At 36.1% G+C, this 16,889-nt stretch overlaps 1 protein-coding gene across 5 annotated transcripts in view; it reads right to left on the reverse strand.

Moving 5' to 3' along the window:
- Window positions 1-16,889, reverse strand: part of BANK1 (B cell scaffold protein with ankyrin repeats 1) — a 319,683-nt gene that overhangs the window by 48,394 nt on the left and 254,400 nt on the right. For all 5 annotated transcript variants that reach the window (XM_061419555.1, XM_061419554.1, XM_061419553.1 and 2 more), the window contains 2 exons: window positions 4,056-4,134; window positions 354-656 (listed from right to left, as the gene is read on the reverse strand). In XM_061419555.1, coding sequence (XP_061275539.1) covers window positions 354-656; window positions 4,056-4,134 — 382 coding nt within the window. The remainder of the gene's footprint in view (window positions 1-353; window positions 657-4,055; window positions 4,135-16,889) is intronic.

The following is a 16,889-nucleotide window of genomic DNA, read 5'->3' on the forward strand; positions in this document are numbered from 1 at the left end:
GAGGAGCCTGGTAGGCTGCAGTCCATGGGGTCGCTAAGAGTCGGACACGACTGAGCGACTTCACTTTCACTTCTGACTTTCATGCATTGGAGAAGGAAATGGCAACCCACTCCAGTATTCTTGCCTGGAGAATCCCAGGGATGGCAAAGCCTGGTGGGCTGCCGTCTATGGGGTTGCACAGAGTCGGACACGACTGAAGCGACTTAGCAGCAGCAGCAGGTTTTAGATATTAAAGAACAGGAGGAAAGTTTCTTTTGGTTTTAAATGGTGATCTTTGTATAGCTTCACCACTGCTATACTGTATGCTGTGTAAGCGTGTCAAAGTTTCAAAGTTGTTTTAAACTTAAACTTACCTTGTACTGGGAAGTGAGGTTTTTCCAGTTGGAAGGCAGTGGTTACAGGTCGTGGTGGGGGGAGAGGTGGTCTGGGGCACACAAGGGGCTCTTGGGAATTATTTTCAGGGTTGTCTCCGGGAATGAACACATACAAGTCATCGTACTGGTTCTCACTCTCACTGTCCACCTCTGGAGGGCCATGCTCTGCCTCCATGCCTGATTCATGCTCTTCTTCTTCCTCTGCCGTTTCATTCACTTTGGCTTCTTCTGACCTCTGCCTGTAAGGCCAGCTTTTATGGTGGAGATCTGGGCTCTGTACGGCTGTTTATGATAAAGATTGTAGGATTTCATTTAAACACTCCATCTGGAGGCAGTAAATGTTTTGTAACTTGGTACAGAAGTGGTGGTAATGTTAATTAAACTTTTATCAACTGATACAGGAGAAAGCTAACAAACGCGTAGTTTTGGTGAATAGCCATTGTTGAGATTTTAAAATATTTACCGAGAGAGCTCCATTACATCCTGCTACTTCAGTTTATGACACTCTCATACACAATAATAATATGTAATATTCTGATATTACATATATAATAATATTGCAATTCTCTAAAGTTATTGTTTGAGCAGATTCAGTATATGACTGCATTACCATATTTTTAGTAGACAACAATATAACCAACCTAACAAGTAATAAGTAAGTGATGCAAAAGGTAAAGACAAGGAACAAAAATCTTATCTTGCTTATAAATACTGTGATCAAATGAGTCTGTGATTCTTAATTATTTAACATTTATCACCAGATGACATCTTAATTCTTAAAAATACTATTTGATAAAGTGTTGATATTTTTCCATTGGGAATGCATCTAAATTACCAACAATAGGTAAATATTTTTTCTACTTTAAAAAAAATTTCTACTTTAAAACTTTTTTTCAAACATTTTAATTAGAGGATAATGCTTTACAATGTTGTGCTGGTTTCTGCTGTACATTCTGCTGGTTTCTGAATAAGCTATAAATATACACATATCCCCTCACTCTTGAGCCTCCCTCCCACCCGCTTATCCCATCCTTCTAGGTCATCACAGAGCACTGAGCTGAGTAGGTAAATATTGCTAAGGCTCAGTTCTCTCACCAAAAAAATCTATTCTATCTTGAAATTTAACCAAATGATTCAGGCAAATTTCCTCTACTCTAAGAATCATGATTCCATTATTTGTGTTTACACTGTACACGATAAATGCCCTCTAGCCACTTAGGAAGAAAATAGAATAATATATAATGCAATAACTTTAAATCTTAAAACTTGTGGTTTATATTTTCTTTATAGAAATTCTGCTCTAAATAAAGTATTCACAAAAGTTTGAAATGAACTTTGGAATCTATACTGGAGGGAAAAGGCGAATTGCTGTCATGAGTGCAATAGAAAAGCAAATAACTGTTGTTTCAAAGTTTTGTTAAACTAAAACACAGCTAAGGAAGACAAATGGCAGAGTACAGACAAAGAGGAATTTTTTTTATATGAAGAGTTACACTGTAGAGGTTTTTTAGCAACAGGAGAAAAAAATCAATCATGTGGGAAAATCATGTCCATGATGGTACTACATATTTCTACATGAATTTTATTTTTAATTTCTCTCATTTTTCTTGTGGGAAAGAAGAAAGGTCTAGCTGCCAGTATTAGAACTGCAACCAAGATTCTTTAACTATCAGCTGGGGCAGAGCAGACGGTGTTTCGTTCTTGCACAGATCTCTGCACAGACCTCATTCATCTTTCTGCCTCTAACCCCAAACACAGCCTGAAATAAAGGAGTTTCTAGATATGCTGATGGAGTAAATGATGGAGTGGCTGGAAAGAAATCATTGCTCAGGCTAGCAAAAGGACTTCACTGTTCCTGTCTGGGCAAATTGATCATCAACTTAGAATTACATTCATGCTATAGGCAATTCCTTACAGCTACCTTTATGTCAACATGCTCAGTTTATGTAGTCTATTTTATGTAACACTGTCTAAGCAACAGGGTCTCCTTAGTCCTTGTCAAATATGCCCAAACCTGGAATACAGCCCTAGAGTCATACATGGTGGGTCAGTGGGTTTTAGGAAACTTCACAGAAATGATACCAATGGAAATTTGCTGACTTAGGGTGTTCTATGTTTCACCTCTTCTCTAAGGAAAGAGTCAGAGGCCTGAGTCCAATCGCACAGAATTTCATATCGGTGACAGTTTCAGGTCCCAACAGTCTGTAGAATTGAGGTTGTTCTGTACCAATAGCTGAAATAATGTCTTCTTATTATAGGTAGTACTTCTGAGAATAAATGTCATAATAAATATATGGTCATTATCAATGATGGCCTTTACATCACTTTCATTACCACTAAAATGATAATAAATCATTAAAATGATATTAAATGTATAACTTTAAAATTTAGTGCATCAATTGATTACATTATCATTTAGCATGATTTTGTGTTCTGCCCTAGTGTTTGAAGAGTTTACTGATTTTGCCAAAGTATGCTAGTTAAGGAATTGCATTTAATATTATTTGATTTGCAAGTCATCCCATCAGTTGAAAAACTGGTAGGCAGTTTTGTGGAGCATCAGCTGTGACCTGTTCAAAGTGCAAATGACTTGAGGTAAGAACAGGAGAATTTGGAGCAGAAGTGTGAATAGTTCCTTCATGAAGTACAGAATATTAGGGGCAAATGAGAAGGCAGCTGTTTCAAGGTTTCTTAACAGAGTACTACTGGCATTTTTGAGAAGATAATCCTGTGTTTCCTGGGGCATGTCCTGTGTATTGCAGGATATTTAGCAGAATTTTTAGCAAAACTCCCTTCTCAACTCATGACCACAACAAAAATCTCCATTCACTGACATGCATTCTCTGTTGAAAACAGAAAATAGTGCTCCATTAAGAGCCACTGCGTTATTGCGACAATCCAGGGGAGAGCTGATGCCAGAGTGGACGGTGTGGATAAATAACAGTGATAGGGTAAGGAAATACTGGCTGTATTGTGAAGGAAGAGTTCACGGTACTATCTGACACATTGGAAGTGGGATAGGAGAGAAAGTAAAAAAGGGTGACTCCAAGTTTTGGGACTGAATTGAACAAGGAAGAAATCTTCATTTTCTGACATGGCAATATCAGCAGGTAGAGTGGATTTGGGCATGATTGGGGGCTTTCAGATTTAGAAATGTTGAGTGGGAGATGCCCATCAGACTAGCCCAGTGAGCAAGCTGTTGTGAACCTATGGAGTCAGGCATGATGGGTAGAATTATGTACATGGAGGAAGATTCTGGTTGTCTTCAGTCGTTATATATAGAATTACATTCTATTACAGCTAGCGGGGACCTTAGAGAGAACTAGTGCAAACTCATTTCTTATCTGAGAAAACTAAGGTCTGAAAATAATGTGACTTTGTTTAAAAAAATCAAAAAAATATAGTTATCACAGAACATTTATATCAGACTGACTAGTGTACTTTCTTTGGGTAGGAAAAACTGCTGGTTTGATTATTAAACACTGAACTTGTTAGAACTATTTAAATTAGCAAGATAATGTAGTAATATTTCTACCAGATGATATGCTCAAAGTCATACCATTAATTAGATGTCGTCCAATGCTCTTTGTGTTTTTCCACACTCTCTTCAGTTTGACTTTACCAGTTACAAATACCTTAATTTAAGTGTTATGTATATATGTAACATAGAGGAGCACTTACTAGGAGAACATGTAGAAAATGAGGTAATACCCTCTTCATAGCGATTTTCTTGCTCATTATCTCTGCTAACTTCTTGGATCTGAAATAAAGGAGTGTAACTTTCAATAACATGCATTAATATTAATAAACCTGTATTTTTTAATATACCAAATGGAGAACTGATACATGCAAAAATAAGAATTAGTTTTTAAATTCTAATTTAAATACTTTGATTATATTATATATCTTAGCTATTATATTTGGGCCATCTATAATTTTTTCAATGAAACATAGTATTAAAAAAGTGTAACTAGAACAATATAACATTCATAATAAACAATAAATATATTTTAAATGGAACTTCTTGCAATACTTTTAAGATCCACAACAATAACTATGAAATTTTTACAATAGATAACTCCTGAATAAAACTGAATCGAACTATTTCACTTAGAAACCATAAACATTGCTTCCTTTGAACATTTCTGTATCTTTTACCAGTTCAAAAAACAATTAATTACATCAAGGATTAAAACACAGTGAAAGGCAGTGAAATTTTAAAGAAGTTTCTTTAAAAAGAAAAAGGAAACTGAGTAAAGGAATTTATGCTCCTCTTTCGTAAATCAGTTCCACTACAATTAGAAGTGGGAATTGCTGAGAAAGCATAGGAACCTGCTTTATTTTCTATGGAATTGCTGTGCTCAGTTGTTCAGTTGTGTCCAAATCTTTGTAGCCCTATGGACTGTAGCCCACCAGGGTCCTCTATCCGTGGGATTTTCTAGGCAAGAATACTGCAGTGAGTTGCCATATCTTTCTCCAGGGGATCCTCCTGCCCCAGAGATCGAACCCATGTCTCCTGCATCTCCTGCGTTAGCAGGCAGATTCTTTTACCACTGAGCCACCTGGGAAGCTGGAATTGCTAGCCTTTGCTTATAATCTCTGAAGGAGGCATGAAATCTAAATTACTGGAACACATTGGTGGTTGTAGAGAAAACTAAGTAATTCCAGTGACAGTTTTATTTGGACAAAAGCATGTTGAGAAAGAGATGGAGCTTGGTTGCATTAGCATAGATCACATTTTGTTACCAAGAACTCCAAGTGATTATTCAAAAAATGCTTTTTTATTTAATAAAACTGATGGAAATGATTAGGCCATTGCTCTACACTTGGTATGTCCCTTTAAAATTTAGAAGTGTTCACATTAAAGCATTATTAAATTTATAACAGACTTGGTGTGCAAGGGTATTTGACTTGCATCATGACTTCATCAATTTGATTTGTTACCCACTTTGGCCAATTAGAGCTCAATGGAATTTATTTTATTTGTTGTTGTTGTTGTTTAGTCAGTCGCGTCCGACTCTTGCCAACCCCATGGACTGTAGCCTGCCAGTTCCTCTGTACATGGGATTTCCCAGGCAAAAATACTAGAGTGGGCTGCCATTTCCTACTCCAGGGATCTTCCCAACTCAGGGATGGAACCAGCAGCTCTGCAAGTCTCCTGTATTGCAGGCAGATTCTTTACCACTGAGCCACTGGGGAAGCCAGAAGCAGCACAGTCTTTGACTTGCATTGAAATCTTGAAACTAAAAAATCTCTTTAATGTTTTTATAGTGAGCTTGATGCAGAAGCTCATTTTCTTTTTTTTTATTGAAGTATTAGTTGATTTGCAATGTTGAGTTTGTTCCTGGTGTATAAAAAAGTGACTCTGTTTTTCATATACATATAACATGTGTTTCACATTCTTTTCTATTTAAATCATATTTTCTCCTTTGTGGACTCAATTAAATGCTAATGTGAAAAGTCATGTAACTTTACTACAGAGATTGACAAGTTGGTTGATGTCTGTATACTCAGTATTAAAAGCATTGTTGATATGGCCATTTTTTGTTTTCAGTTAGCCTGACCTCTATATTTCACAAAGTAGATCAAGAATATATTTTTAAAAATCTATAATATTAAAATCACACCAAGGGAGTTTTTACTAGTTGAGTAACAGGAATGCTTTTCAAAGATTTCAGGAATTATGTGAAAATTTCCTTTATCCTATTCACAAACCTAGACACCACAAGCTCAAAATCAGTCTCTTAATAAAGAGACTGTGGGCAACTGTGTAAGGGTTTATGTGTGTGTGTGTGTGTGTATGTGTGTGTGTGTGTGTGTACTGAGGTTGAAACCTAATGGAATAATTTTTACATTATAACTTAAGCTTTATGGCATTTATATAAACAAACACAAAAGCCTAAAAATGTCTTGAAGGAAATGGCTTCCAAATACAAAAATAGCCAAATTTGATTGAGCACTTTCATAATTATTATGTAAAACTGGTATTTTGTATAATCAGGCTATATAGAAAGCAATTGTTTTCTCAGGAATGAAAGGATCTCTAGACTTATTTACACTGAAAAAAATTGTGTCTTTCTAGAATTCTTTACACTTACAATCATATTTACTATGGAAAAATGTGTTATATCTAATGACATATTAATAACTGGTAAAATCAAGGATGGCTCAAAAGTATGATGGCATTCTGACGTTTAAGCACTTTGATACTCTGTTATGTGGTGCAGAGGACAGAGTGGATTTTGAAGTCTTTCCTCACACATTGAGGCCACCTCCAGCCAGTCTCCCTAAGGGGTGACACACAGGGCTGGCAGCTTCTGGTCTCAGATCCATCAGTTCTAACTACAGTTGTAAATTTCAAGTTTGCACACCTGACCCTTTTAACTACATTCCAGCCCTATATGATAATATTTGTTTCTAATCCATCACAGTTGTGATTGCATTTGTGAGGTACCAGCACCCTTACTGAACCAGGGCTTCCTTGGTTTCTCAGAAGGTAAGGAATCCACCTTCCATGCAGGAAATCTGGATTTGATCCCTGGGTTGCAAAGATCTCCTAGAGAAGGGAATGGCTACCCACTCCAGTATTCTTGCCTGGAGAACTCTATGGACAGAGGAGCCTGGGGAGCTACAGTCCATGGGGTCACAGAGTCAGACACAACTGAGCTACTAACACTTTGACTTTCGCTTCACGCATGGTTTGAATTCAGCCATCTTTCACTAAAATGTGAATGATATAACTAAAATCCATTCCTTGCTTAAGGTGGTAGCTGTAAAAGTAAAAATGTTATTGTCATTTACAATTATGGAATCCAAAGTCTGAAAGGAACCTGAACAACTAGTTTATTCTCTTGTTCATACACTGATATAATGCTGAAACTATGTGTCATAATAAAACTGTAATAATTTGGATATTTATCCAACAAGTTTGTTTTTAAATGTGGTCTATGCATAGAGAACAGACTTGTGGTTGCTAAGGGGGAGGAGGGTGGCTGAGAAAAGGACTGGGAGTATGGGGTTAGCAGATTCAAGCTACTATATATAGATGGATAAACAAGGTCCTACTGTATAGCACAGGGAACCATATTCAATATCCTGTGATAAACCATAATGGGAAAGAATATTTAAAAATGTATATTTATGCATAACTGAGTCACTTTACAGCAGAGATTGGCACAGCATTGTAAATCAGCTATACTTCAATAAAAAATATTAAATATAATCTATGGTCTGCACTGTCCAGCCCTCTTTATAAACTGGCTTTTCCTGATTTCCACACTTGTCCCTCTTTTATTCTTACAGAATGTATCCTGTCTGGGAGATCTTATCCACTGCAATGTCTTTAATTTATATCTCTATCATGATGATTCCTAGACATGTAATTTGCTCCAAATTTTTCTGGGGTCTATATTCTAGCATTCAGCAAAGGATACTAGAATAACTATTCACAGAAGCAAAGGAAAAAACCTGGAGGGAGGAAGAAAAATCAGGAGAGACTATACTTTAGATTAAATATTTATGTCCCTTCAAAATTCATATGTCAAAATCCTAACCCTCAAAGTGATTGTATTGGGGGTGGAGGTTTTTGGAAAGTAATAAGATCATGAGGGTGGGGCTCTGATGAATGGGATTAGTGCGCTGATAAAAGAGACCTCACAAAGATTCCTTATCCCTTCCATCATATGAGGACACAGTGAGAAGATAGCTATCCATGAACCAGGAGGAGGGCCCTCGCCAGATACAAGATCTGATGGCACCATGATTTTGGACTTCCCAGCCTCTTGAACTGTGAGAAATATGTGTTTTTTGTTTATAAGCCACCCAGCTTATGATATTTGTGTTAGAGCAGCTTGAATGGCCAAAGACAGAGAATTTCAAGTAATCCTTGCTTCACCAAGGATAACAAAGGAAAGTTCTGAAAACAGTTTCTAAACATTTTAAATCAAGATCATTGGTGACCCTGAGTAGAGGAACTACAATGGAACTGTGTGATTTCATCCTGGATTGAATCTTGGGGAGTAATATGGGAGTGAAGAATGGAGGGCATTATATATACAGAGTTCCCTTTTAGGATCTATGATGTGAGTAAGGGTTACAGGACAACACTCCTTAAGACTTGTTTTTAAAACAATGAGTTAAAGATGTTACTGAAAGAGTGCATTACTGCAGGTCTTTTTTCTATTCCTATAATAAGAACAAAAGCATATACCAGACATAAATGTAAAGCTTTGCTACTGACAATTATAAACCCTTGAAATCAGTTTTAGTTTCAAAATCCTAAGTTTAAAAAATGTAAACTTCTGTAAAGGAAACACAAAATACCAGTATGTCAGAAATATAAATCATTATGGTGTTTTGAGTACTCCAATTATATCAAATGTTTTAAAAACATGCTTTAATTTGGAGTAAAACTAAATAGAAGCTAAATAATGGATACATTTACATGTTTCCAAGTTGACAGATTGGAGTCAGTGAAGAGGTAGCCAGGTTTACATTTATGTTGACTATTGCTAACAGCTGTCTTTTTTTTTTTTTTTCTGAGCTTTTGATAATTTGAGTGAGGGTCAAAGAGAACCAAATGGAAAAATCCAAGCTGAGTAATAAAAGGTTAACATTGTCATCATCACAGTGTTGCACATGTCATTTATCTAAAAACAGAAAACCAAGTGGTTTCTGAAATCTAAGCCAGAAGCAAACATAAAACACCACTTAGAGACCCAGCAATTTCCCCCAAAGATTATACTCTTCAGTTGTTAGATAATAAACATTATTTGACAAATGAGACAAAAGACCTCTAAGTTTATATTATCAGAAAATAAGTGTTCTTTGAACAAATTAAATAGAAAGGTTCTTAAAACTTATACTGTTGCTAATCTGTCCCCAGGAGGTGTTTATAAGGCTGGAATAATTTCTAGCTTTGACATACAGAATTAGAAGAGTCAATTCTATTGATCAGAGAATTTAAAATATGAAGGATCAACAGTCAGAAAAGATGAATCATAAATTAATGAAGACACGGTAGAAGAGCAAATAAAATTTCTAGCCTCAAACCTTCAGTTTGAAGGCAGGTAAAATTCAGAAGAGGCTCTTCTTTTGGGGAAAAGTCACTAGAGACAAAGCTGTTATTACTAATTATAAATATATAGATTTATATATTTTTGATGTGGCAACACAACATAATACTCTTAAGTATTCCCATTTTAAGTTTTACGTTTAAATTGTGGAATGGAACTAGCAACCCCATCAATATCATTTAGTAGCAGAGCAGTATCTCTTAATCACAGAAACCTGTGAGACACATATGTATCCTCAATAAATAATTTTGCTTATTAAAAGTCATTTTCACCCCATCTCAATTTACTAGCTTCCATTCAAATAAGTTACCAGACGTTTACCATTCCCACTTAGTTTTGATGAGTAAGTACATTGACAGGATAGATACTTAGATCTTACCTAAATATAGATCTATTTAAGAAACAGAAGAATATATATTTTTATGTACCAAAAACAACCAAAAGTTTTACTAGATTTGACAATTTAATAATAGAACAAACCTATTGAAAGTAATATGCAGTGCATTTAAGGTAAAAATAAAATGGAAAACTTTTGTGGTAGGAAAAACAACATTGTTATATGTTAAAGAAACATATTTCCCCTACTCTGGCATGTAAAATCAAAATAGAAGAGAATCAATAAAACTAGTAAGTTCACTTTGGGGAAAAAAACATCATATTCTTTAGTCCAGAAATCTGAAAGCTTTTAACTTGTAATAGTGAAATAAATTTTATTTTGTGGGGGCCCCAACCAAAACACTAAAGCTGCTACTGTTTCTATTCTAAAATTACTGTAAAAAGAGCTTCATCCCTCTTCATTCTGCCACTAAGTGCAAACATCTTGTGAGGCAGTAGCTTAGCATTTTCACGCTTCAAGTGATTTGTTTGGCAGATTTCAGTTGCTTGTGAAAATAATTCCTAATCTTCATATTCATAGCCTAAAGAAAACCAGGGCTGGTCTAATGGAAATCAGGGTGTGTCTGATATCCATTTTCATCTAGAAGTACCTTCATGAGTGTGTAATCTTACATGAAGTTTAGATAAATTAGTTTAATGAAATTTATCTTCAGCTTTACATATCTTCTGAGAAAGATTTTTCTGGTTCTTAATTTAGACAGTTATTCATTTCCAAATAGCAGGCCATGGCATTTGCCTGAAGAGGGGTTTCACAATAGAATATATAAAGTTTAAAATAGCTCCTTAAATTAAAAAGAAATTCCTCTATACATGTGGTCAATTTATCTTTGACAGAACAACAAAGGCAATACAATGGAACCAAGAGAGTCTCTTCAACCAGTGGTGTTGAAACAAGTGGATATCCACATGTGAAACATCAGTCTAGACACAGACTTTATACCCTTCACAAAGTTAACCCAAAATAGATCACAGACCTAAAAGCAAAATTACAAAACTCACAGACAATAATGGGAAAAACAGACGATTTTGGTTATGGTGATGTCTTTTTAGATACAACACCAAAGCAAGTTCCATGAAAGAAATAGTTGATAACCTGAACATTATCAAAAATAAAAACTGCTTTGTAAAAGACAAACTCAAGACAAACAGGAGACATGCCACAGCCTAAGACAGAATATCTGCAAAAGATACTTCTGATAAAAGTCTGTTAACAAAATATATGAAGGACCTTTAAAATTCAACAAGAAAATAAACTGATTAAGAAATGGGCCAAAGATCTTATCAGACACCAGAGCAAAGAAGATACACATGTGGCAAACAGGCATATGAAAAAATGATCCCCATCTTTCCCATATGATATTATGGAAACGCAAATTAAAACAACAATGAGATAGATTCCCTGAGGATTCCCAGTCCCTTTGCTGGATCCCCAGATTGATAAGCCTGACATGGGGCCCAGAACCTTCACAGCAGTGGGAAAACTTTGACATTATTGCTCTCCAGGTTGCGGGTTGCTCATCCGGTGGGTATGGGATTTGATTTTATCATGTTTGCGCCCCTCCTACCATCTCATTGTGGCTTCTTTGTCTTTGGACATAGGGAATCTTTTTAAAGTGGGTTCCACTGTTCTCCAGTGGATGGTTGCTTAACAACTAGCTGTGATTTTGGTGCTCTTGCAGGAGGAGATGAGTATACATCCTTCTACTTCACCATTTTGAACTGGACGCTCAGAACACAGATTTTTAGGGCAGTGAATAATATTTGGCAATGAAAATCTTGGATATAGGTTATTATACTTTTGCCTAAACGCACAGAATGTATGACCCCAAGAGTGAATAATAAGGTGAACTATGGACTCTGTGTGGTTACAATGTTATGAAATTAGATTCATCCTTGGTTGAAAAAAAAAAAAAAGACAAATCTGGTGAGTGATGTTGATAATGGGGGTGAGTATGTCTGTGTAGGAGCAGGGATATATGAGAAATTTCTGTATCTTGCTCTCAGTTTTGCTGTAAATCTAAAACTTGTCTACAAAATCAAGTCTGTTAAAAATTTAAAAGAAATTCATATGCAAATAGATAGTGGATTTAATGTTATTAATTTCGTCTGCAAGAGCTCCTGAAACTGTTCAGGATAAAACTCTATAGAAACCAATAATGGGTTAGCACATACAAATATTAACATAATGGTTGAATCCCTAGGTCAACTAGCTTTCCAACTATAAATATTCTGTTTAGATATTTGAATCACTTTACATTGTTATGGATCATGTAATTAAAATAGTAAGATAAGGATTGAGGTACTTTAACTGAGATTTGCATTTATGAACAGCTGAACTAAGCGAATGAATAAAAAATTAACAGCTGAGCTAAGTGAATGAATAAAAAATTACATATTATACCCTGTATTTGAGGACATTTGGAAGTTTTATAAAGATATATTCCTTACTAAACCACTGAATAGCTTAGAAATTCATCAAACTAATGTCAATTTAGTTTAGGCAAAATGCTATCCCTAGAGAATTGCAGCAATGGCAATGGGGCTGTATTTTTTTTATTTACTTATTTAAAAACATTTATTCAGAACTTACTAAATATTAGAAACTAGGCTAGTCTGGGAGCATAATGAAGGATAAGTTAAGTTTAAAAAAAAAACACAGAAAATATCCACATACATATTCATAATACATATGATAGGTACAATGGCATTATTATTAAAAATAATAACTTATATAATATTTACAATGTATTAGCACTGGTCTGGTGGGCTACAGTCCAAAAGGATCACAAAGAGTCAGACATGACTGAGTGACTGAGCACATACATACACACACACACAGACACTCGTCTAAGTTCTGTATTATGTTAATTTATTTTAGCCTCAAAACAATTTTATGAGATAGGTTTACTGTTGTAATCCTCACTTAATGACTCAAAAAAAACTTACAGTGGGGTTAAGTAACAGCTAATGTCTCTTATTAGAGGGCTCAAACAATAGGAAAATAAATAAAAAGTGTCTACAAGAAAGAATATGTCGTCACCTAAGATGGCAATGAATCAAGAATCATAGAGATTCACAGAACAGATGCATGCATGCTCAGTTGTTAAGTCGTGTCCAACTCTTTTGTGATCTCATGGACTGTAAATCAGGCTCCTCTGTCCATGGGATTTTCCAGGCAAGAATACTGGAGTGAGTTGCCATTTCCTACTCCGGGCGCTCTTCCTGATCCAGCGGTTGGACTTGTGTCCTCTGCATTGCAGATGGATTCTTTACCATTGAGCCAATAGGGAAGCCCCATCATAGGACAGATAGCTGACAAAATTTTGGAAGAAATGCACAAATTTCAGGGCTGTGGCTGGCACTGGAGACACCTTTGAAAGATGATTAAAATATTTAAAACTGGGGGTTGGGCGTCATGAGCAAAGTAACATAATTAAACGTGGGCTTGGGAAAGCACAGGTTGTGTTTGGGAAACACTGGATCATCCTGCTTGACTAGCAGGTAAGAGCAACAGATGTCTGTTTACCGGGTGCACAGAATCCCTAGTTGCCCAGTTCTGTCTCCTCAGTATTTCTGGCCCTCAGGCCAGGTAGTGGGGAGCCAGGCTGTCTGTCCAGTTGGCCTGTAAAGCATATGCTGAGTACTGTCTTGGCTATTGTCTGAATTACAAGAAAACAGAAGGCCCGCTCCCAGTCCCCACGGAAGAGATGGTCAAAACAGCAATAATGGCCTTTGAAAGCACACACAGATATCATTAAACCATATCACGGCTGTATAGATGCCAATACGTGTGTGTATGCTGAGTTGTGTCCAACTCTATGAGACCCCGCTGACTGTAGCCTGCCAGGCTCCTCTGTCCATGGAATTTTCCAGGCAAGAATATTGGAACAGGTTGCCATTTCCTACTCCAAAAGATCTTTCTAACCCCAGAATCAATTTGCATCTCTTGCGTCTCCTGCATTGGCAGGCGGATTCTTTTACCACTGCACCGCCCGGGAAGCCCATAGATGCTGCTAGGAAAGTGCTAATGGGGACAGTGGGGTCAGGGATAGAGGTGGGGAGAAAACACATGCAACCCAGCAAAGATACTCCAGGCTTCCCTTTTCATTTCCTCTCCTGCCTTTGAGAAGCAGGAGACAGCTATGTTTTCACATTTGGCTTGGATACAAATGCAGTGAAAATATCTAATAAACATTTCTTGTGTTCTGAGAAATGAAAAATGAGATGAATGGAGATATGTTCTAATCAGAGAATCTTGTTTTAGGCCCAATCTTTCAGAAGAAAAAAAAAACTGTTGTAAGATGAAAATGTTAGAAGTAAGAACATATGGGTTGCACAGTGATATCGTTTGATAACTTAATGGTATATGTCTCCTTGGTAGCACAGAACAAAAGTGTGTGTGGCTCTTATTCCTTCTAAATCCACCTCAGGGAATGTATACAATTATCACAAATGGGATAAGAGAGGCAGAGAAGTTTTTAAATGGTTGTTCAAGGGCACTAAATGAAGCCAGTTTCTTCTAATCAGGGTTTTATCCACAACTCTTGAGATACACAAGATACATGACTAGAAGCGCTTCTCTCTATCTTGCTGCCAAAGAATGAGATGCAGATGTCATGATTTAGGAAGGTTTTGATTACAGTGTCTACATTTATAAAGTAATTAATGATTTTCAAAGCAGTTTCACATATATCACCATCTTCATATCAACACTGCAAGTCAGGCACAAGGAGACTTAAGTGAAGACAGATGAAGAGATGGTGGCTTGTCCACAGCTTACAGTGTATAAAGCAGAGATTCAAATCCAGGATAACCCAGGAACTGGGGGGTTTATATCCTGTGGATCCTTGTCAAGTGTTCTTTATATTATGAATATGTTGCTTTTTATTAAAACTATTTGTACCAGGTAAATATGACATTAAAAGAGATGGAGTGAAAATAATATATTTTTGGAAACGAAACTCTTTACTCAATGAAGAAATCATGTCTGACTGCAGATCAAAGTTCTATAAATGATAGTGAAGTTTAAAAATTTATGTTGGTGGTAAAAATGAAGCTAAAATTCAGAGGCTCTATCTTTGACTAATAGACTATTTTCTAGAGAATGTGAATAGGAGAAAATTATGGAGTTAATCCAAAAAAACCTAGTAATCAATTAAATTCTATTATACAGTTTAGGATGAAAGATGACCTCTATGACTTCAAAATCATTAAAACATAACTCTATTTCTAAAGATAGAAAAGTCTGTATTTTACTGTTTATTTACCAGCAATTGAATTTTCAAGAAAGTGTAACTCTTTCCAGTGGAGAAACATTTTTATCAGGTAGACTTAACCTGCTTTTTGATAGATGTAATAAAAAGATAAATGAAAGTAAAATTCCACACATTATAGTTATATTTGTTTTATGATAGTACATTTTGTGATAGGAAGACTATAATTTACTTAAAATTATGGTTTCATATTACCTTGCTTCCCTGGCCCCCATTACCACAGCAGATTTTATATCCATGCTTTCTTTCTTACTTCCTGAGTCTTTAGCCACATTTCACAGATAAGCCAAAGCACTTAGCCACTGGACACTGGTTTATCTCTGCAACGCAGTACCAACTTCTGTTTGACTGCCTCTGTAAGCGTTATTATTAACCCTTCCGGTGCAAAGCCTATACAGACAGGTCATTTGCTAAAACAGAGATGTTGGATTTGTGCTTGTTTCTTTTAATCACTTTTATCCGGTCACATAAACAGCCCAGATATGCATTTCCACTTCATCAAATAGTTAACACATGATAAACAGATGTCAGGTTTTATATTTTAGGGGTTGTATTTCTTCATTCTTATTCTTTTCAGACTTGCCTATTAGCTCAATGTTTTCTTTCTTTTCCTTTGACTTTTAAAAAGAAATAAATGAAACCATGAATGACAGGCTTTTTCATATAATGAGTTAACAAATCTCTACTGTTATCTAAACTCTAGTTTGGTGAGACACTTTCTTTAACCAAATGTAAAGCAGCATGATTTCAGGTGACCCCTATATTATCCTTTTGTGAATCAGAGGATGTGTGGGCCAGGTGTACTAAAGATAAAAATACAGTTCAGAAGGCAATTTAAATAGCTCATATGTTCTGGAAGATTACTTGTCAGGAAAATCAGGAAAAAAATGAATTTAAAATTATGACATCCTACTCAGATACCTTGTTATATGTGGCTGGGTAAAGAACTCCACTTCACATCTAATGTCCATGTCTTATACAGTAAAACCTATATAAGAAAGCACTGGATATTTTCAACCACGGAAGTGTTCTTTTCATACCTTACCCCATCCTGGAAAGGATAACCTAGATTATTGCATTTTAGGAGGCTGAGATGAAAGATAACTAAGACGAGGAACAGTATCAAATAGTGTAGTGATCTTGGCTCTCAATGCACATTAAATTCCCAGCGGGAGCTTTCATAAACTCCCTATTTCTTGGCCCCATCCAAGACCAACTAATTAGAATAATCAGAAATGGGACCTAGGCTGAAGTATTCATGAAAGGCTCTGCTGAGGATTCTACTCTGCTTCTAGCATGGAGACCCATGAGGACAGTGAATACAAGCACAGATTTAGAATGAGATAGCCTAAATTCATAGTGGCTCCTGACTATTGACTATGAACAAGTTATTGAATCTTTCTCAGAACTAGTTTTTATCTAAAAATCAAGTACCTACTACTTTGGGTTGTTTCAAGGGTTAGATGAGCTATTTCCTGTCATAGATTAAATACTATTACTACTATGCACATGCCAAGTCTCAAATTGCAGTTCAGTTCCTGTACCCCAATCCCTGATGGCATTCCAAACTTTCATTATAAGATCACCTGCTGAATTAGAACTTTATATTTTCTTTAGAGGCAGTGCTGTGATTTCTTGAAGCAGCAGAGCAACGTGATTAAGAGCATGGACACAGGAAACAACAGCTAGGTTCAAATCTTGACTACATCTTCTTGTAGCCCTGTGACACTGGTCAAACACTTAATTTTTCTCTCCCTCAATCTGCTCATTTG

The sequence above is a fragment of the Bos javanicus genome, chromosome 6 (assembly GCF_032452875.1).
Source record: "Bos javanicus breed banteng chromosome 6, ARS-OSU_banteng_1.0, whole genome shotgun sequence".
In the NCBI taxonomy this organism is placed as follows: Eukaryota; Metazoa; Chordata; class Mammalia; order Artiodactyla; family Bovidae; genus Bos; species Bos javanicus.